Source organism: Panthera onca, chromosome A1 (genome assembly GCF_046562875.1).
Source record: "Panthera onca isolate mPanOnc1 chromosome A1, mPanOnc1 haplotype 2, whole genome shotgun sequence".
In the NCBI taxonomy this organism is placed as follows: domain Eukaryota; kingdom Metazoa; phylum Chordata; class Mammalia; order Carnivora; family Felidae; genus Panthera; species Panthera onca.
Genome location: NC_138339.1, coordinates 11,668,564 through 11,691,102, shown reverse-complemented (window position 1 = coordinate 11,691,102; position 22,539 = coordinate 11,668,564). Strand labels below are relative to the sequence as shown.

Here is a 22,539-nt window from a genome sequence, read left to right as displayed (position 1 = left end):
CTGCTCAACGCTATGAAAAAAAAGCCTTTCTGCATCTTTTTAAATGAAGTATTACAAAAGTTTTCATCCTTACTGTTCTTTCTAGAGATTGTTACAAAAATAGATTTTATTTCAAAAGCATACAAATATTATTAATTTGAACAACCTCAGCAGTGGGCAATCAGGGGTTTGTAGAAAAATAAAGGCAAACTGCATTCCTGAGTCCACATGTCAAAGAATCTTTACTCACCATGTTCTTAGGTAAGGAAAAACCCAGGGAGGATGCACATTCAAGGGTCTTAAGACACTTTCTAGCAAATGAAGGCTTTTGGCGCTGGGGACAGAGGTGACCGGGATGCAGGAAGTGTGTGGGAAGGAGGAGGAAAGTTCTGCGTCTCGGGCCGCGGGCCTCCCACTCCACTGCGCTTGCGGAAAAGTCACCTGGGAGCTTGTTTACAGACGCTCATCTTCAGGCCTCACTCCTGAACAGTCTAAGTCAGTAAGTCTCGAATAAGGACAGAAATTGGCTTTTAAGTAAACACGCGTGACTTGGATACAGGTGGTGCCTGTGAAGCACTCTGAGAAATTATTCCATCGGGAGCTGCGAAGGAATCAAGCTGAGGCTTCATGGTGAGACAGTGACAAAAAGGCTTTACTTCCATTGCACTAAATGTGTTACAACACTGACCGCTGTAACAACTAAACTGGAGGACGGTCACATCAAGAGCAACAGATTCTCTCCATGACACGGGCAAAACGGTTTCTTAGAAGAAACTATGAGGAGGGGCAGAAGGCGAGCAACAGACATACCCAGGCACGAGCAGGTGTGGTCTGATGAAGAGAAAGGAAGCCAGAAACCCATGGGAATGAGATGCTAAGCGAAAAAGCGAGAGGTTTTCTTTTCCAAATCCACTAGTTCCTCTGGGCAAAACGGATCCAGCAGACCCGGTGAGAGAGACGGCAAGGTCAGGTGTCACACCGGTGATTTTAGATGCTTATTTTTATAAAACACAAGAGCCAAAGCATGCCCCTGTTGCTCACTGTGTAATAACCACACCCCACATCTGAGGAGGAGGGAAATTCAGGAATAAAAATTCCCTTTGAACACACCCTACTGGTGGAACATGGCTGCCATGCGACTGCACCGCAGACAGTGACGTTCACGTGAGCTTCTGTGCGCACGGCGCCCCCTGGAGTCGTGCGGTGACCAGGCTGTTTGGCTGTGCAAATGGTCTGCAGAATGCCACGTTAATGGAAATTTAGCTTAGTGAAGAGGAACAACTCTTAAATCTATCTCTGAGTGGCATCTTAGGCATTTTCTTAATACCTTTATAATCAAAGGCTATTCAAAAAAAAAAACAAATTTGTAACGCACACAACTGTAACTTACCCTCCCACTGTTAACAGAAACAAGAACTACACAGCCAAGAGTGTGCTGTATCTCGGGGAAGCAAAAGACATGATGCTTACCTGCAGAGGCAGGCAGGCCAGCTCTCCTCAAATGAGTGGGTGGGCGCCTTCCTCTGGGTGCCCACGGTCCCCACGCTGGGTGCAGCTGTCACTGCCAGACTGCCTGAGCCCTGCCCACCCTCAAATGCTCATGGTGTCCCCACCCAGTGCCAGGTCTCACCGAGCCCCGCAGTGGTCAGTCTGCCTGCAGCCACCCTGGACCGTGAGCTCCTCCAGAGCAGGGAACAAGGGTTCCCAGAGCCCAGCGGCCCGAGGGTGAAGGGAAGGAAATCAACTTACAGCTTGTGGGTGGGCGGGAGCAGAGGGCAGTGAAGAATACCAGGAGTCAGAAATGGTTACAGAAAACATAAAGAAGTACAACTAAACATAATACAAAATAGCTGTTGTCACTCTCGAGGATTTAAAAATTCCCACTGATGGTTTCCACAGCTACCTAAAGGGCCACACAAGAAAATCCTGTTTTACTTATACATGAATACTTCTTTTTAGCCAAACTACTATCCAGCTAAATCCTTTCTTTCTAGTGTGAAATTTGAATTAACTTGCAACTTTTAAGAAAAGTCTACCATGAAGAAAAAGAAGCACTTCTGAAAATATGACAAAGAACGGAATTCAAAACTTTGAAAAACAAAAACAAAAACACCACGGGTTGAGAAAGGAACCCCAAAAACCCCCAAACTGTTTTGAGGTAAAAAAAAAAAAATCAGCCTCTGCAAGCATATACTTTAACTGGGAAAACATTTATGTCAGTATGAAGAGTCTTACATTTTTGCATAAAAATGTGTATTTACTCACATCTGCTACATAAGCCAAGTATCTAATTCTTTTTTGATTTGCAGGAGGAAAATGAAGACATCTCTGTTTTATAAGCCTAGGGACAACCACAAGAGAGAGGGCGCCGAGGTAAACACTGCCACGGGACTGGGCTGGTGACAGCAGCGTTCCTGTAGCAAGTGTCACCGACTAGAGACCTGGAGACGGGGAAAGGAAGCCCCCGCAGGACACACCCAAGCCAGGTCGGTCACACCAAACAGGGTTTCCTAAAAATAGCAAGTACTTAGAAAAGACCTTGCGAAAGAAACCAGAAAGAAAACAAAAAGAATAAGGAAAAGGACAAAAGAGACGACACGAAGGAAGGTATCTGCAGAAATCCGAAGACCCAAGGGAGACAAGAGGTAAAGGGAGGGAATTGGGAAACGCAGAGAGAAGAGTCCCCTACGTTAATGTAGGACAAGCCACTGGGGTCCCTCTGTGTCTCCAATTTTGGATACGGTATGAAACGATTTCTTTGAGCAATACCTTATTTACACGGAGTATCCTGTGGTGGGTTATTCTGGAAAGCCCTGCTGTGTGGGCGGGTGACGGAACAGACGGCCACCACCAACCTGGACCTACCTTCGCGGTGATCTGAAACTCCTCGTGCTCTTTCAGGAGCTCTTGTGTGTGCTGTATGCTGGAACCCGTGGACGTATGTGTGGAAAGGTAGAACTCTCCGTTGTCGTGGATCCACTCTAAAGCCTAGAGAGGGAAGGAATGGAGATGTTCACGGCTCAGCACTGGCAAAGAGAGTCCCAGTTCTGTCGTGTCTCACTCAGATGTGATGTCACCAGCCAGCGCTGGCACACACGTAGAGTGCTCCCACAAAGAGAGACAGGCTTCTGAAGTAAGCACTGTAATTCCAAAATTAAAAGAGAAAAAAAAAAAACACCTGACATTCTAGAAGGTTGTAACCATGTCACTTCTGTAGCAATGATTAAAGTGTTCAAGAGGTTCTTGGGTGCCTGGGTGGCTCAGTCAGTAAGCATCTGACTCTTGATTTCTGGCTCAGGTCACAATCGCGTGGTTCGTGGGATCGAGCCCTGAGTCGAGCTCTATGCTGACAGTGCCGAGATTGGGATTCTCTCTCCCCCTCTCTCTGCCCCTCCCCTGCTCACACGTTCACAGGCTTTCTCTCAAAATAAATAAATTTTTGAAAACTGTAGAAGATTTTGTATGTGCTGTTTGTAATCTCTGGGCCATCCGCTGTGAGCTGCTGGTCTTAGAGCAGAAACGTCACTGTCTCTACTAGATACGTCACAGCACTTATAGCATTTTAGAAAACACGAAAAGGAAAGCATGACCCAGACAGATTATTTGCCGTGCAGCTTCCTGAGTGGGGCTGTCACTGCTGTCAGGCCTGGATACGGCTGCCCTGCCCCCCCCCGCTGACTGGGGAGGGGGATGTACAAAGAGGCACGAAGACAAGTGAGGGCAGGGACGCCACGCTTAGAAAGGGAGGTCAGCACATGTGGTGTCCAGGCCGAGAGAGGCTGGCTGCGAAGCAGGGTGGGGGCTCAGGAACTGGTGCAAAGCAGGGGGCTCAGAAGAATGGGGAGAAGCTCAGCAGGCGGAAAGGTGCGCACCACAGCCCCAGGCTGATAGAGCTGGCCTGCAGGGGAAGCCGGGGAGAGAGGCCAGGGGTGAGGCCGGGGAGGGCAGGAGGGCCTTGGAGGTCACAGGCACAGCCTGGACTTTTGTGGGAAAGCTAATGCGGCTGCTGTGAGGAAAAGGAACTGCAGTGGACAGTGAGTAGAAGAGGCAACACTGGTCGGTAAACTGGTTCAAAGGTTTGGGCAGGACACGGCTGGGGTTTCCATAGCACGAGGGCTCTGGACGTCAAGGGGGAGGACAGGTCTGACACGTGTGGGAAGTCCGCACCTATGGGACTCACGAGGGAGTGAAGGTGAGAAACTGGGGAAAGATGGGAAGGAGCTCTACATCCTGAAAGGTGAGGGGGTGGGGGGGGGGACACACCCCGTAAGACGAGGAGGCTCAGGAGATACACTGTGTAAGACGAGGGGGACACACCCCATAAGACGAGGAGCGGGGGTCAGGCGTCGTGAGTCCACTTCTGTTCTCAGGAAGGCCCCAGTGGAGACACCACGGAGACAGCTGGGATTTGTGAGTCTGGACGCCAGAAAAGGAGGTCAGGGCTGGGAGACACCCACAGAGGAGATAAGAAGATGGGGAAGAGAAACAAGGGCAAGCCCCAGACTGAGCCCTGGAAAATGCCAACATTCAGCTGCAGAGATAAGGAAGAGGGGACAGCAGAGAGCCTGGGAAAGCAGCAGAAGAGGCAGGAGGCAACCAGGAAGTCCAAGGGCCGGACTCGCCCAGAGACAGAACCGCGGCCGGAGTCCCCCCTCCGAACCCCCACCAGGGACGCTGCATCCAGGTGACCTCAGGGCTCCGTCCTGAGAAGCGCAGACACTGGTGGTATAACTACTGGGTTTTACCCCAGGATCATGGCACAGAAGAGAACCCACAGGGCCACGGGGTCATCGTTTGCAACGGCCTATGCTTAATGATCTCATTTGTGGCCAATGAGCCAACTTTAGGAAAAAGCAACAACACATCTATTGTTTTTCTCCATTAAAATAGTTATTTACAATTTTGTTCTCTGTAGCTGATTGCCTGCCTTTTAACAGAGAAACAATAAAGAAAGATATAGGAGAAAAGACTATGAAACAATCTCTAATTAAAAACAAATCAGGCCCCCATGCATCTGAAATATGGTGGAACGATCATCAAATCAAATGTTAAGAAAATGTAATTTAAGCTCTGAAAAATACTTGCCCTTGTGCTGGGAATATGATAACTACACCTGGTGAAACCAGCAGAGAAAGACTGAGATAGGATGCCAGGTCCATGGACCATGAACTTCAGCTTATCAATCTCTGGGGAACTGATCCCCAGAGCACCTGGCCGCCCTCTGGAGACCAACATTGACCAAACTGAAAGAAAATCCCTAAGTGGGAAATCGTGCTGAGGAATATTCGATCTTTCTTAAGCTAAAAGATTTAACTGACTGTCTTACTCTGTGACAGGCACAGGTGAATTTAGAAGACCGCCCATGTGTGGTGTGGTCACCAGGGACCACAGCACTGAAAAGGCGCCTTGACCTGCAGGACAGGAGAAGGCTCAGACAGGCGTCCTGAGAACCAGCCTTCTGTCCTCTGTTCCCTCCTGACGCTCCAAATTCTGGACAAACGTCTATGGATTCCTATGCTCCCGTTAAGGCCAAGGAGAAGTGACAGGAATCTTAGCTCAAGTTAGGGGTCAGACAGACTTTACTCTAAAACGATCTTCTGTGACTAACCATTCAGGCAGAAACCCTTATCTCAAAATGACTTCAGAAGACAGAAACTCTAAACAGATTTTTTTTTTAAGTAGGTTCCATGCCCAACCTGGGGCTTAAATTCACAACCCTGAGATCAGGAGTCGCATGCTGTATCTACTGAGCCAGCCAGGGGCCCCCTAAACGTATCGTCTTTGGGGCACTTGGGTGGCTCAGTCAGTTGAGCACCCGACTTCGGCTCAGGTCATAATCTTGAATTTGTGAGTTCAAGCCCCATGTCGGGCTCTGTGCTGCCAGCTCAGAGCCTGGAGCCTGCTTCAGATTCTATGTCTCCCTCTTTCTCTGCCCCTCCCCCACTCGTGCTCTGTCTCCATCTCTCTCTCAAAAATAAACATTAAAAAAAATCGTCTTGATATCTCTACATTAGCCAACTGCCTGAACATTTTTTTATTCTACTGAATTCTTAGAAATTCTGTCACACTTTATTTTAGCTTAATTTACCTGAAGAACAAAATTTTATGTTGAAAATATAAATATAGCAATATTAAAAAAAACACCCACTATAATATTTATACAAGCACAGACCTGGATTCTACAATGATTTAAAAAAATTTTTTTAATGCTTGTTTATTTTTGAGAGAGAGAGAGAGAGAGAGAGAGAGAGAGAGACAGAGTGGAAGCAGGGGAGGGGCAGAGAGAGAGAGAGAGGAGGAGACACAGATTCCGAAGCAGGCTCCAGGCGCTGAGCTGTCAGCACAGAGCCTGACACGGGGCTTGAACTCACGAACCACGAGATTATGACCGGAGCCAAAGTTGGATGCTCAACTGACTACGCCACCCAGGCACCCCAACAATGATCTCTGAATCATCGTCATAGTTACGACTCGTACTTGCTGGCCCTAAATACGAGGTAATGGCACTAGAGGCAGGCTGTGTGGCATGCTTGCTGGGAGCCCAAATCACAGTTTTACAGGGTTGTGGGTTTTCTTTTCATAGCAAACTTATTTAAAAGGCACGACTGGTCTCATCATTTGAAAGTGGTTTTCAACATGGCTGCAACGTCCAAAGCTGCCCAGCTGAGGACAGAGGTGCAAACGGAGGGTGGAGAGCAATGGGGAGCCCGGGGTCGTGACCGACCTGCTTGGCACTTCGTTCAAAGACCACATACTGCTGGCACTGGTCTAGCCGTCTCTTCCTCATGGTCCAATAATGCAATACCCTGTTCTCCCGCTGGAAGAGTTCATTCAAGATATCTAAGAGGATAAAGAGGAAGACGAATGTTGGCGCTTGCAATCAACGCAGACACCTGCAAAATCCCGTTCATGTTTATTTACAGACTTCATGCAAATGTCAACGTAAGACAGAGCATTCAGTTAAGAGAGCCACACTTGCCTCCCCCATGTTCTCAATGAGCATGTCAACCAGACCTCTCCTTATTCTCTTACCCCAACTTATTATCTTAGGATGGAGGTCACTGGAAACTTAAGGCTGGCTGGATTAACGGGATAAGCTATTGTGTCTCCTGCTGGGACAAACTGACAACGGCCGACAAAACTTCGGTATTAGGCATTTCATTCAACAACATTCAAACCTTCCTGTGAAGGAACTTAGTACAAAGGATGTATTGCAGAACGGTGGAGTACTAGAAGAAAACAACGTTTTGGTTTTTCTTTCTTTCTTTCTTTCTTTCTTCTTCTTTTGTTTTTTGTTTTTACAAAGACAAAAACAAAACCATAAACCATAAGAGAAGCAGGGACGTGACAACAGAGAAGCATGGAGCCAGAAAGGCCAAAAAACCCTGATTACATAAAAATTATAAAATGTCATAACCAAACACAAACCATCGTAAAAACATAGCACCAGTTAAAAATCCAGTTAACATTACTGGGAAATATAAAACACAGAGCTAGTGTACTTCCCAGTAAACAGGAAAAAGATGAACTGTCTGTTAGAAAAATGAGCAAAGCATATAAACATGGAGTTTGTGATTTCTAAAATGTGGCCACTAAATACACAGAAACATGTTTAACTTCACTCCAACGATGGGGCCATCTTCCACCATGTTCCTGGCAAGGACTGTGTCCTCCCATATGCTGGGAGGCTGGGGAGCAGAGGGTACAGGCACCAGTGACCCCGCATTACTGACGGGAAACAGGGCACAAGCCTTGCAGTGAACACTCTGGCAACAGATAACGACACTGGAAGTGTGTACGGCTGCGAACCAGGAATTCGACTGTTCAAGCCTTCGGATGTATGGTGCTTACACGAGCGGTATGTATCAGGTGCACAAACACCAAGGCACCGTTTGGAAAAACTGAACAGCAACATCTGGGGGTCAGGTTAAGCCAACTATGAAATCATTATACTGCACATTAAAAAGCATACAGCAGAGCTTTAAATTCTGATACAGAACGAGGACTAAGTTGTATTGACAGTGGTGACCAGTGGCTATGGAATTAGATAATTTATATACATTTGCACACTCAAAACAATTTTTACAGGGAGTCTGTTTTACTCCAAAGGTTTATAAAACACACGAGAAACTTTAGGAGAAGATTCCAGAGACTGAAACTGCAAATCAAATAAAAGTGTCTAGATTATAACTTAATTAACATTAGGAAACTGTAAAAATATTAAGCGGTCCACAAATATTTCAGGGTTCCCGAGAGGCTGAGCCACTTTGCGACAAACCAGAACCCGTGAGCAGCGCTTACCTGGCAGCTCAGGGGTCAGGCTATACGATCTTTACTGAAAAAGTAAACTAACGTAGCAATGCAAATTAACGCTTTGAAATCTGAAGCCAGTCAGAAACATAAGCTACCACTGAAATGAAAATATGACACATGAAAATGAATGTGAGCCAATCGGTCTTTTCCAGTTCCTTCTTTCCACCACCCCAGCCTGGGGCAGGACTGATTTGGGGCGCGTGAGCAGCAGGGCAGGGAACCACCCCTGCGGGGCCTGGGAGGGGAAACTGCCCGGCCTTCCTCAAGCACCTGAGGGTTGTCTGGGGTCACGCGGTCTCTTCTGGCACCATCGCCCTTACGTGGGTCTAATGCACCATCCCACACGTGAACCCAATGAGAGAAACCAAACATTTAGTTTTTAGTTCTCCAGAGCACCCAGAATGATGACAAACAGCAGCAAACGTGCGGTGACTATCACGTAAGTGGGCACAGGGAACACAGTCCCCTGTCTCACACACACACCCATTGGACTAGGACAGCCTCCTGAGGATCGTCACGTCTGTGATCAGACAAAGCAGACGAAGACCCACAACCAAAGGCAATACTGAAGGATGACAGAAAGGCAATGATTTTTATCTAAAATGAGCCAAGTAAATAGATTACCAATGCAAGTAACTTGCTCCTGCTGAAAAATGGTTGCGTTAGTCACTCATTTTCCCAAGAGAAGAGCCCACCAAGTAATAAATACGGATCTCATCTGTGGAGCTTAGAGGATTATACCCATGTGATGGATAGTATTTCTGTGACACCTCTAACAGATGAATCCCGAAGAAGAAGAAGCAGAATATAACAAAGTTTCTGCCAATCATATGGCCTTAAAGAGTAAGAGGAATCATTTGTTAACAGATTATGGCAATTTTTTCCCTACGAAACCCAACTCTGAGAGGGAAGGATGAAGGACCCCAGTTTCTTCATGTATTTAGTGCCGATCTCTGAAGCTCTCGGGAAGGATTACGGTGGACACAAGGTGCCTTTGTGTCAAGACTGTTCTAAATTCATGAACGTTTTCTGAGGATCCATTTCCATGTCGTTTTATTTGAACCTGAAAAAACTATGACTAAATCCAAGTTTTAAGTTCGAGAACACCTGAAGTTGTTTTCACTGTGAAGTATCCCATCAGAATTCTAGAGTAGAAACCATCAGCCCCTCTCACATCCACCCATACCAATCCTGTTAATAATTTAGTGTAAAATTTTTCCAGATCTGCTTCTATGCGCTTATACTACATATACATAAAAACATCGTTTTACAGAAGTTTATATTCAAAAGATACCAAAATATACGATACCTGGCAATTTGCTTTCTAAGTATGTCAAATTGATAACACTTTACAGAACGATATTGGTGTATAATTTCTTGATTTGAACTTTTAAAAATATTTTGACTACAGAAAAATTCTGATTTTCCTCTTTTCTCCGATTTACAATATTTTCACTTGTTGTAACAAAATAGTCAAAGCTAATAAATACCACGCTGTGTGTTCTCCCTGTTTACACTCTTCAACTTTATTCAATAAATTATCAATCTAGATCATTTGTTTCATACTTGACTAGTAAACGAAGAAAATTGGTGAGAACTTTAATAATACGTAACGGACGTTTAAAACGAAGCCCGGATCTTAGGATTTTCAGACCGCGTTCTCACCAAGCTCCTTGCATCACTTGCCGGTAAAGGGAGTCCCGACTGTACTCACTTTTTACTTGTTGTTCAGGAGCTTTGATGTGGGTCACCATTCCCGGCATGTTCACACTATTCCTGTGCAGGTACTTCAGGAAGACATCTGCATTCCTTCTAGCAAGCGTGCAAGCCTAAGAAGTACAGGGAGAGCAACGTGATGTTAATTGGACTCATACAAACATGTATTTTGAATACATACGGGTGACAACAGCATGTAGCTCTAGCATACACCTTTACCTAAAACGTTTTCAAGCCAACCTGTGCTTTGGAGGATACACAGGTTAAATCCTATTTCAATTAAAAACAACAACAAGAACAACTGTGTCTCTGAGCCCTTGCTCTGATGAAACCAGCTGCCATGTTGAGCGCTGTCCTATGGACAGGTGCACACAGCAGGGGGCTGAGAGGGACCGCTGGCCTGTCCAGCCTCCAGCTGACCACATCCCCTGGCCAGCACCTCAATAGTAGCCTGGGGAGAAACCTGGAGGCAGAGCACCCAGCTAAGCTGTGCCTGGATTTCTGAAAAGGGCAGACGGAATTTTCAGCTTCCCGAGTCATTCGGTCTCTATCTCCCCAACCCCTCCCCCCACCCCGACAGGAGAGTAGCCACGGGCAACATGTTAATAAATGAGAGTAGACAGATTTAGCTCTCAGGTCTGAGTCTGCCAACCCCTACTTTAAGCCATCGAGTTTTGGGGTGGCTTGTTTCGTGATATTACTGTCACAGATAACGGACATTCCATCTTTAGAAACCAAATAAGTAATCTCATTAATGTATTTAAAAAAAAAAAAAAACAAGAGGAAAAAATCCTTAATTATATTTGAATTGGAAATCCCTTACACATTTCCTGCCTCAGATCTGGAATTAATACTTCTTCAGGGAGCTCTGTCTCCTTGCGTGTGGTACATGGTATACAGACCACAACTGGGACTGTATACTGGGGAGTTCATTTTTTCTGGTCGGTCATTGTTTCCAGGCCTTTCTGGTGGGTGGAGCTAGGACACTTTTCAATTAACCTAAGACTCTATCACGGGTCTCTCCAGATAAGCCTGAAATCAGCGGCTGTAACGAAACAGTGAGGAGGCTGCAGAAGACAACCAGGGTTATGTCAGAAGGACATCAGGGCCCTTCTGAGTGGAAGGAGCACCCACGAATGGGACAGGTTGAATATAAAAAAGATAAATGACTGCAGTTGATTAAAACACACCAAATATATTAAAATCCATGAAGACAGTAAGAAAATTAATCACATGTAGAGGTTGTTAGGGTAACAGCTCATTATCCCGAAAATGATAAACAATTGGAAAGAATCAGGCACTTCTGCCTGTTCTGGACAAACTCTACTTGAAAGCAACCAAACAGCTAAGGAGGGAAGAATTCTAGCTAATCAAGGCAGAAGTAATGATGGAGTATTACCAGTTTTGCGACTCCTTGTGAAACATGATCACCACAGGGCACTAAAGCCACTGGGTGAAAGGCAGACGTGGAAGGCACGTGACAGGTAAATGGGACCCCCTACATCTGAAGCACTGACGATGCCCCCGATCGCACGAATAGAAGGAGCAGCAGGCCTCCTGGGCCTCCTGATGTGATGCCATGGGAAGTACGCGTGGGGAGAACACCTGTGCCAGGTAAGCGGACCGCAGGCGCACGCGCACACACACACGCAAACCTGGATCCGACCGAAACTCTCGACATAACAAACTCAGAGGATCCAGGGCGCTAAAGGACCGTGTGGGACGCAAGCATGGAAATCCAGAGTGAGAGAAATAGCACAGTAGGAGTGATTCGCTTCTTCAACTAATAAATACTAATAAAAGGAGGTGCTGTTTAGATTGAAGGAGATTTAAGAGACATACCAATAAATTCAATGCGTGGACCCTGTTTAGAATCCTGATTAAAACTACATATAAAAGACGTTTATGGATCGATCAGAGATATTTGAACACTGTTGGATTTTGTATAAATTAAGAGATACTGTTAATTTTTAGGACAGGATAATGGTGTTGTGGTTATGTTTTTGAAAGGCAGAATTTAAAAATTTTTTAAAAAATATTATTTATTATTGAGAGACAGAAAGACACAGAGCGTTAGCAGGGGAGGGGTAGAGAGAGAGGGAGACACAGAATCCGAAGCAGGCTCCAGGCTGTCAGCACAGAGCCCGAGGCAGGGCTCGAACTCACAAACTGCGAGATCATGACCTGAGCCGAAGTCGGTCGCTTAACCAACTGAGCCACCCAGGTGCCCCGAAAGGCAGAATTTTAAAAAATATATTTGAGAGAATGTGCACACACAGGAGGGACAGGGAGGGAGAGAAGCATTTGAAGCAGGTGCCATGCTAAATATTATAAAATGGTAATTTTAGCAGGGCTTTATTCCACAAACCGTGAGATCATGACCTGAGCTGAAATCAAGAGTTGGACACTCAACCGACTTGAGCCACCCAGGCACCCCAGAAAGGCTGAATTTAATACTTAGTCATATGCTGAAGTATTTACAAATAAAAGGATATAATATCTAGAATTTAAAGTAACGCAGTGAAGGTGGGCACATGCCCACGTGCTGATAGTTACTGACACTGCCTGTGACAGGGACACAGAAGTCTGGTATCGGTTCTATTTGGTATGCTCCTTAAACTTCCCTAATGAAAAGTTTAAAGATCCCTAACACCCAAACACTACGGAATTCCAGTTGAATGCAGAAATCTGAACAGGCCTGTGATGATTTTTGTTTTAAATTTTTTCTAAGTATCTTTCTTAATGAACTAAGTAGTATTCAATTTTGTTTTATTCTGAACGGATTCCAGAGAAAGACAAATTACGATGATTCCAGGTCCAAACAGCCTCACGGTGGTGGCTGTTTCATACACGGGCTTTCAGGTCCTGTGGCAAATGGTTAAAATAACAAGCCCGAGGAAGCCACGACTGTTTTCCCAACTTCGGTCGCCGAAAAAGAGAGTCATGTGAGGGAAGCTCAAAAAAAGTGCCCAGATAGAAATTTTCAAAGAGCTACAATCTGTTCTCCCAGACCAGACAGTAACTCTGTCAGGACAGAGGATCACCTTCAGGATGGAAACAGAAATTATTAAATGTAACAGGAAATGGTGTGAGAGGTGTCAGAACACTGAAGCTATGACAAAACTAAACTCGGTAAGGCCGCAATGAAAAGCAAACGCCATGCCTACTTTTCATGGGGCTGAGTGGCAGCCGGCCGAGTCTCAGGAGATCTTTTCCAGAGTGAAAGACCGTATCATAAAGACACAGAAGTGCTGGCAAACAGTTTGAGCACTTTTCAGAACTTCTGGGTGACTGAAGTACGAACGAACACACACACACACACACACACACACACACACACACACACACGACAAAAGCGGCTAGAAAAAAGTCCTCATTTAAAGCTGCTCACACTTCAAACTTCAAGCCTGGATTATGGGCTTCAATGTTTTGCAGGAAACACTTCCTGAACAAGTATTAGTAACTAATCCTGGAAATCACAAAGGGTGTTCCCGCCCCTTATCCGCTGTACAGTGGGTTCAGTCTTTGTTCCTAAAAAAGGCTGAATTTCCAAAGGAAGATTATTTTAAGGTACAGGCACTCTTGTCTCACCAAATCAATCTCTTTCTGTGTTCAACACCAACCGAACTGCACTCTGCACACAGGGGCTCCCCCTGGAAAGCGAAGGCGGCCTGCACACCCAGCACGTGGGGACACCCCATGGCGAGCCCCCTCGTGTCTGTGTGCCCTGTGCAGGGACGCAGCAGCACCCCGGAGGCCACTCCGTACCTTCAGGAACGCTTCCTTTTGCTCCAGATGCTTGCTGATCATTGGGGTGACGTGGTCTGTCTCGGAGTTGGGGCCCAGTTTGTCGGCCCCTCCACACCAGTCCTCTTCTCTCTTGTACTCCTGCTCCAGGCTCTCGAGGACGCTGCAGACCTGCGAGCAGAAAGCCGCAGGCTCAGAGGGGCCACTCGGCATCTGACGCCACAGATGGCATCTTTGGGAAGTGTGGTCAGTCATGCTCTGGGGATAAAAGTGCTGGCCTGGGGACCAAGACCTTCGGAAGGCACTGTGGGCCCCACCTCAGGTGAGGACAAACGCAGGGGCCAAAGTAGGCAGGTCTTTCAGAACAAGAACAAAATAAAAACAGAATTTCCGGTCTCTCTCTGGTGTTTCAGGCTATGAATCTAAAGGAGAGGAAAGCGGATGTCTTCTCGGGTCCTTTCCAACCTATTCCTCTTGGATTCCTAGGGGAGGCAAGGATCATTCTACTTCTAGAATGCTTTTCTCTGCTTGAAGTTGAGTTCACTGGCTCGATAACGACTGACGAGTTAACGACTGAACTATCCAACAAAACTAAGCTCCACACAGAATGCCGGTGAGGAGCCCAAGGACTAGAGCGGCCCTCCTCACCTGCTCTGAGGTTTTGTAGAAGGCGACAGACGCGTTCACCAGCTTGAGGCGGTCTTCCATCTTGAGCATGAGCTGTTGCCAGTGAGACGCCACTTTCTCGGCACAGTCCCTGATCATGTCCATGTCATAGTGATTGGCCTGCAGCATGGCCTCCGCCTTCTGCTGCACCTGCAGCGCACTCTGATGTGTCTTCTAAGGAAAGAGAAAGGACAGGGAACACTTGTGTGATGGGGGCGTCACGCATTTATTTACCAGGGAGGCTGTGGTCCCTCCGCTCCGCTTGCTTTGATCCAAACAACTTCAGCGAATGCTCATTAGGACACTTCTGAAAACACAGCACACGGTTCAGTTAAAAACAACAAAGTGTTCATGCCCAGCAACAACTGTGTTTATACTTAAATTACCTAATGAAGGATGAAATGCACTAAGACATTGCAGAATGGGTCTCAGTTGTGGGTTCTCAGCTTGAGAAATAGCAGGAAAAAACCTTAATAGCCAATATTCTAAGAAAGCTGTTGAAATGTTCCCAATTTATTCTTCCTATTCATCCTTCTTACAATAGCAGCCAGAGGCCAATGAACACACGGACAAAAAGGTGGCCACAGTGAGTGCATTTTTACCTTAAACTGTGTACTTGAGTAAAGTTTTCAAGAACTATTGACTTTAAAAAAGAGAGAGAGAGACAGAGAGAGAGAGAGAAACATAATTAAAAGCTAAGAATGAACCAAGTGTGCTCTCTGGAGGTTCATACCATATTAAAATATCAACATAACATCACAAGTTCGGTAGAATTCCTGCTTGTGTGTGCTCCTAGAAGATTCCACAAGATGCTGACAGGCCAGGTTCTCCCACTGACGAACCAGAGTGCTGCACAGGGTAGCAGTCAGGGGGGTAGAGGGGTCCGTGGGTCTGTGACATGAACTGTTTTTTTGTTTTGTTTTGTTTTAGACAACAGCAAAATTTTACAGATTGCGTGAAAAGGCACAAAATGATCCCATGAAAGACCATACACAATATGGCCCTGTCCTTCACTCAGACACAACGACATGTGTTAGCAGTTATTAGAAATCACTAGGCACAGTGTACAATTCTCAAAAGATGCCCAAACTCTGGGCTTTAGGAAGTGTTAACACAGGTCTGCTGACACTGAGTAGTTGAAAGTTAAGTTAGTCTCGAGAATAAATTACCGCTATTTTCTGTAGCCTTCTTCTCTGGCTATGTATGCAACCAGAGCAGGAAACAAGTTTTCTGCAAGCAAATGCTCTTTTTCCCTTGAGTTGACCCTGAGACCACCTATCACAATGAACTCTCCCCTCTCCCCTAAACTCTACAAATAATTAATCCATATGCTGTGAGAGTGAATTGTAAATGGACCTGGAACTGGGCCAAGCCATTCTGCTGAAGTCCCGGCCTGGCACCGACCCCCATCAAGGTGAGAAACACTGCTTCTCATCAGGGTCAGAGAGTTCTGTGCGCAGTGTTGTTTATGGATAACCGTGAATTTGTGATTTGCACTTGGTCTGGGTAAGCTGCCCACAGTGCTCTGTTTGGTCCAGGGATGTGCTTAAGAGACCAGCAAAACAGAACACCCCTCAAGCCCAGACCCTGGCATGGGTTCTCAGGTGCCAAGTGTTCTTGACAGAGGGCGGTGCGTCTTGCCGGGACCCTCAAGGCGGGAGGACAGCGGGAGCCACCAGGCGTTCTGGGGTGGCACCGTGAGGTCCCCGAGCTGGCACACGCATCGTCCCCTTCACTATAGTCACCTGCCCGTTTGCTTCCCTGAAGGAAACTGTAGAGCATCAGCGCTGCCACTTAGGGTCCTGCTGAACCCCGTCTGGCTCAGGTTCAGTCCCCCGCGAGGGAGCGTACATGCATGTCCTGGGGCGGGCGGCGGGCCGGTGTCCCTACCTCGATGGCGTGCTGGAACTGCTCGTGCTCCCTCTGCAGCTGCTCTGCCTCCTGCAAGGAGCTGGCTGTGATGAGTCCGGCATTCAGCATCGACTCTCCGTTGCGGATCCAGCCCAGCACCTGAAACACGACACGGGGACCTCCAAGGCTCTGCCCTCCCCTGGGGGCCCCCCTGCAGGCCAGCTGGGACACGAGCCAAGTGAGCGAGGAGGTCAGGCTGCTCCCATCCGCTGGGAAACATGGGTTTCCTTATGGTCCCACCTGCCAACAGCGTGATGTCCTTCTAAGGTATCTGATCAGAAGTGCCACGTTCTAAGATTAATTCTTAAAATTAATTATGCTTTCAAATGGGAGCTGAAAAGGCAGAGCGTCCAGCGGATGGTTACTGTTAGTCCACAGGTCAAAACGGATTAAGAATCACCTATTAGATCTACGGCCACAAACAATTCCCTGATAATCAAGGGAAGTATTTTTCATTCCTTTTATCCTTATTAACATGCAAAATTAGCAAACTGCTTGGTAAAGGAACTACGTTATTTCACCAACGTATTTTCTAATTTAACGTCAGCATTAAATGGCCCACTAACCAGAGAATGAATTCAGAGGTGCTGTAACGCCCAGGGTCAAAGCACGGGATTCCCAGCATCACACACAAACAAGAGGCTCCCCAGCTGTGGAAGGTCATTCTGGTAGTTATTTGTGGCAAAGACCACTTACTGCCCGCCCTACAGCTGGCTTTCCTCATCTCCTTTACTCAGAAAACTTAGACTGTGGGGGGTGGTGGGGGCCTTAGTCTAAAACTGCTTCTCAGCCCCTACATGCAGCTTCATCGCGGCTAGGAACACTCCGTAGCACCTCCCACTACTGACATCACTGAAGCAGCCTCGGGGCAGCCGTGTGAACACATTTCCTTTCTGATACAAGTACTGCTTCTTCCCTGTTATGCTCTGCCCTTCCTGCTGCCTGGGAAGGGGACAGGGGAGCTGGGGCTGCAAGAGCCATGTGGCAACCCCTCGCCAGCATGTGTGCCTAACCTACCACATGGCTGCTAAATGAACACCAGCCATCGACCACATCCTGCCCTGTTACGTAGAGAATATTTACAGGCAAATGCAATTCCTAGTGGATAGTCTAGTCCTTTATTTCTTACACACACGGTTTTGTTTTTAGCAAGAGGGACACTTTATTAACTGGTCTTTATTGTTTTTTAAGTTTTGGGGGGCCCGGAGGGGCCCGGGGGGCTCAGTTGGCTCCATATCGGACTCCTGATTTTGGCTCAGGTCATGATCTCACGGTTTGTGAGTTTGAGCCCTGTGCCCGGCTCTGTGCTGACATTGCAGAGCCTGCTTGGGATTCTCTGTCCCCCTCCCTCTCTGCCCCTTCCCCACTTGCATTAGCTCCCTCTCTCTCAAAATCAATAAATAAACTTAAAAAAAATAAAGTTTTATGTAACTAATCTGCACCCAACATGGGGCTCAAACTCATGACCCTGAGATCAAAAGTCACATGCTCTTCTGACTGAGCCAGCCAGGCACCCCTATGAACTGGTCTTTAAAAGGCAGGTCACGATACTTTATCTCATCACATGGGGCACCAACAGGTGCTCTTTTAGTTTTCGACTTTGACAGCACACCTGCTTCAGTGTGAGTGCCACCCACATACACACCGCAAACTGCTAACACTCCAGAGGCACCTGATCCCCTCCGTTCGACCTAATACATGCTTTTCTGAGCCTCCATCAGAATCTCAGAAGGCCATACCTTCCTTGCCAGGAAGGCGGTATCACGAGGGGTTTCTCTGCTCATGAGATAAAATGTCACGTACATGCTGAATGGATGTACGTATAGAATCCCAATGGCTACGAGCCGAAAACAATCTTTCAAATACTCCATTTTTATTTTGCCATGCTATCTGAGACATGGCAGTGCAGCATGCTGGTAACAGAAGAAGTCTCCAGCCCTGCATAAGCTGTGATACCAGCCTATTTGGCAGAAAAATCGTATCGTTATTTAGCCTGAGAAGCTATGTGCTCAGAGTTTCAAGCAAGAGATTACCAGTAACAAAACAAGCCAAATGGATGTTACTTTCAAGTGCTACGTCTGCTGGGCTGGAAGCCTTCTCCACTACAGAGTCAACACACAGCTGTCCGGGCGCTGGCTCAACACTTACTCATGAGCTAGGGCTGCCCTGGGGGAGTGTGTCACATCATGTGTGAGAACAACGCTTACACACGAGCTAGGGCTGTACTGGGGGTGGGTATGTTACATCATGTGTCAGAACAGCTGTGTCTGGAACAGGGACAGTCTCCCCAATTTCCAGGTGGTCACACACCGAGTGCCCACGCACGGGGGGCCCGCTGTGGTCCGGCTCCGCGTGCAGCCCTCTGTTTACCTGCTTCACCTCGGCCTGCAGGTGGCGAAGTTGCACACACTGTTCCAGGTGCTTCCGATGCTGCTCAGCCGCGACATCCAGCTCCTGCTGCTTCTCGTGAAGGAACTCCAGCAAGTCCTGGACCCGGGTGGCCATGTCTACGTCTCTGTCGCAAAGCAGCTCCACGCCTGCGGACATGAAGGGAGAGCCGAGAGTTCGGTGGGCACATCGACCCATTCTTCAGCCGTGTGACGGACGCCGTGCTTTCGAATAATCTGCTGGTCGGGCCAAGTTCAAGGAAGGCGTGACCAACACAGGAGTGTTTGTTTCTGTGTGCCTCCAAGCACGCGAGGGGGTCTCAAACAACATATCTGCTGTGTTCCAGAGCAAAATACAATGCACGGCTAATCAAACCAAACCCATTTTGGGTCAATCTTTCCACAGTGGTAAGTGGTGACACGTGCCTCACTCTTAGAAGCGAGCGAACTTTGGCTTGCTTTTGTCGTGTATCACTGCACACCCAGTTTACTCTTTAGGAAGCATCTGATTTGTGTAAAATGAGTGATGTAGTATGCAGGTTGTTGCTAAGTTTCAAACACTACACATTTCTGTCTACATTTTTGAGCCTATAGTGACATCTGCTGGTAAAATATAAACTAAGAAAAAAATAAAGAATGTGAAAAATTTGTTGGAGATTCACATTTCATTCATGGACAATTAGCATTCATGCTACCTGAAATGACAAGCCAAGAGTATTAAGGGCTAAGTGCGCTAATCATAATGTCACAGGTGATCACATGTGAACACAAAACAGCCAAAACGTTCCTTTCGAAGAGCAGGTACCTAGAACATCTACGTCACAGGGGCTGACCATGCTTTGCAGCCATCGCACATCACACATCACACACACACACACACACAATAAAAACCCCACAAGTGACACAGACCGAAATGCACTCCTTACCAGAAGCCTGCACTTCATTGACATACTGCAGAAGGTCCTGCCCTTGGTGGATGACATCGAAGGTTAAGTTATTCATGGTCAGAGCTTTGTCTGCGTGGTGTTGCAGGCGCTGTTCCGCTATTGTGAGATCTTCTGTGTCAAAGTCGTTCATTTGCTGAGAAAGCTCATCATTCCAAGACTCAAGGTCTGAGATGATCTGACAGAGGAGAGTGTCTCCTTAGGACCGAGACTTACAAAATAACGAACATGTGCTGCGACCCCTCACTGCGCCAAGTAAGGAAGAAAGGAATGTGACTGGGTCCCAGGGACATGGAAGCCAGCTGTTGGGGCTTCCATGGGCCACAGATGGGACAGTTAGACACAAAAACCTACCACAACTGAACAAAGTTTATCAAACATACAAAAACACATTAACCCCTAATGGTACTTTTTAAAAAAAGAAGAGTTAAAAAGCCTAAAATTAAATGAACAACTTTTTTCCCCTTCATGTTTGTTTATGTATTTATTTATTGAAAGAGAGAGAGAGAGAGAGAGAGAGAGAGAGAGATCACGAGCAGGACAGGGGCAGAAAGTAGCCCAAGCAGGCTCTGTGCTGTCAGTGCAGAGACCAACGTGGGGGTTGAACTCATGAACCGTGAGATCATGACCTGAGCCAAAACCAAGAGTCAGAAGCTTAACCGACTGAGCCACCCAGGCACCCCACATGAAAAACTCTTCTGATTAGAGGTTGACAGGAGACCAATTTTTATCCTAAAATTGGTAATTAGAAATTTAAGCCTATAACAATGAAGAAAGGTTATCCTTTATAGATAACTCTAGTTATTAAATGCAGAAATAATAAAATTAGAAAGTTTGTTCTAATTATTTTTTTAATTTTAGTGAAATAACTATTCAGACAATGATCATTGTGCAGTTAACTGTAATGGAAAGAAAGAGGGGACCCAGCTGGAGGGTCAGGCTGCCCCATCCTCATCCTGCAGACCAACCTCCGCGCCCCACATAAGTGGGGCCAGACAGGACCAACCTCTGACAGGAGAAGCTGTGGGTCCTGTGGAGCATCTGGCACAGAAATAGACCTGGAATCTCACTCAGGTCTTTACGCCTAAACTCCAAGTTTATAAGGAGCACCAGGGAAAGAAAACTAGTTAAACAGAAGAAATCACTAAGTGAATGCAGAACGTGGGACCTGGTTTCTTCAGCTGATGCAGTTATTTCCACAAGTCACAGCAGGAGGAAAAGAAGGCTAGCTGAAGAGACGATTCTGGACAGAAAGGCTAAGTATCTTATGTGGGCACAGTGCCCACATGCCCAGTAGGGGCCACCCGTAGAGGGTCCAAGAGAAGCAGGGTCCTAGAGAGCAAGGACTCTGGGGGGGGGGGGGGGAGAGGGGTACGACTCTGGTTATATAAGAAAAGGTCTTACTTTGGAGAAATACTTAAGAGTCTTTAGGAGTGAAATGATAAGCGGACAAAGCTTTTCTCTCAACTATTACAGCTCAACAGTAACAAAAGAAGGGGGATTTGCAGCAGGGAACACACAATCCTGCTACATTTGGGAGACAGGCACATGGGTATTCACTATACGATCCTTGCAACTTTGGTGCAGGTTTGAAAACTTTTGTAATACGCTTTAAAAAATTAAGATGAGAAGTTACAGAATCCAGAAAGGAAGAAAAAAACTTCTTGTGAAAGAATACTGTATTATACACTTCAGTGGAATAACATTCCCCAGGGGTCCCGATTTACTTTATCCAGAAGAGCAGTAACCACATGAGTTTGAAAATCTGAGAAATGTGAGAGAGCTGACACAGAATCCAGCGAGGAGATAAAAGGTAATAAAAACCGAAGGCTTCCCCAAATGCCTATGGCACAAATCTTCCAGGTTTATTCTTTCATTAGAGAGGTCTGCATACAGTATATGCATTTACATTAATTTATAAAATTGATAACTTTAAATAATGTTAAATTACACTTAAGCCAAAAAGCCACTGAGGGGAAGTATTTTTAACAAGGAAGAAGATGACCATACCTTTAATCTTTACCTCTAAGGGGAATCTTCTTTCTTAACGTTTGTTTTTTGACACTGAGGCAGGAGAGACTTGGGTGTGGTGGTGAGGTACAGACTTAGCGCTAATGTCTCACGGAGACAGCGATAGGGCTCAGACAGCAGTCAAGCAGAGGACAGTAAATAAAGATGGATGTGCTAGAACCCGCGGGATATGAAAACGCTCACCAAGCTTCAAGAAACCCCGGCGATGGCCATGATCAAAAGATCATCAGGAGAAATCCTGCCCAAGACTTACAGTCACAGTTTGTCAATCGCACATGTGAAGACAAGAAATTGGTGGCAGAAACAAAGCTCAAGAAAGTGGAAATGACTTTTGAATACCAATTCTGGAGAAATAACTTGTGTTATTTCTCTTCCTAATGGTACATATAACTGTGTTCCATAAACAAACTGTCACAGGACGCGGTAGTAATGACTCCGTTGTTTCCAGAGCAATCGAGCAGGTTTTCCCTGGAAATAGGAAGAGGCTGAAACAGCAACATCCTCAGCGCAGAAAACCTAGATCCGGGGCGCCTGGGGGGCCAGTCGGACGAGCATCCAACTTCAGCTCAGGTCATGATCTCAATGGTTCGTGGGTTCGAGCCCTGCATTGGGCTCTGTGCTGTCAGTGTGGAGCCCACTTTGGATACTCTGCCCCCTCTCTCTATGCACCTCCCCCGTTCGCGCTCTCTCTCAAAAATAAATAAACATTTAAAAAACAATTGGCCAAGGAATAGATAAGTTTCTACCATAAAGATAACTCCTCACATGTGCAGTCAGATGGAGCATTTTCCCAGATAAGGGAGGAAATCCCAGCTGAAGTCCTAACTGCTCAGGTTTTCATGTTT

The 22,539-nt window shown here is 46.5% G+C and overlaps 1 protein-coding gene across 4 annotated transcripts in view; it reads right to left on the bottom strand.

The window, feature by feature from the left end:
• The window catches only part of TRIO (trio Rho guanine nucleotide exchange factor), a 355,586-nt gene that overhangs the window by 113,733 nt on the left and 219,314 nt on the right, over positions 1-22,539 (bottom strand). For all 4 annotated transcript variants that reach the window (XR_013554624.2, XM_060634370.3, XM_060634366.3 and 1 more), the window contains 8 exons: positions 19,646-19,841; positions 18,703-18,869; positions 16,312-16,431; positions 14,404-14,595; positions 13,777-13,926; positions 10,007-10,121; positions 6,704-6,819; positions 2,845-2,967 (listed from right to left, as the gene is read on the bottom strand). Coding sequence is in view for 3 of the 4 variants with exons in the window: in XM_060634370.3 (XP_060490353.1) it covers positions 2,845-2,967; positions 6,704-6,819; positions 10,007-10,121; positions 13,777-13,926; positions 14,404-14,595; positions 16,312-16,431; positions 18,703-18,869; positions 19,646-19,841 (1,179 nt within the window). In the remaining variant the exon portion in view is untranslated. The remainder of the gene's footprint in view (positions 1-2,844; positions 2,968-6,703; positions 6,820-10,006; positions 10,122-13,776; positions 13,927-14,403; positions 14,596-16,311; positions 16,432-18,702; positions 18,870-19,645; positions 19,842-22,539) is intronic.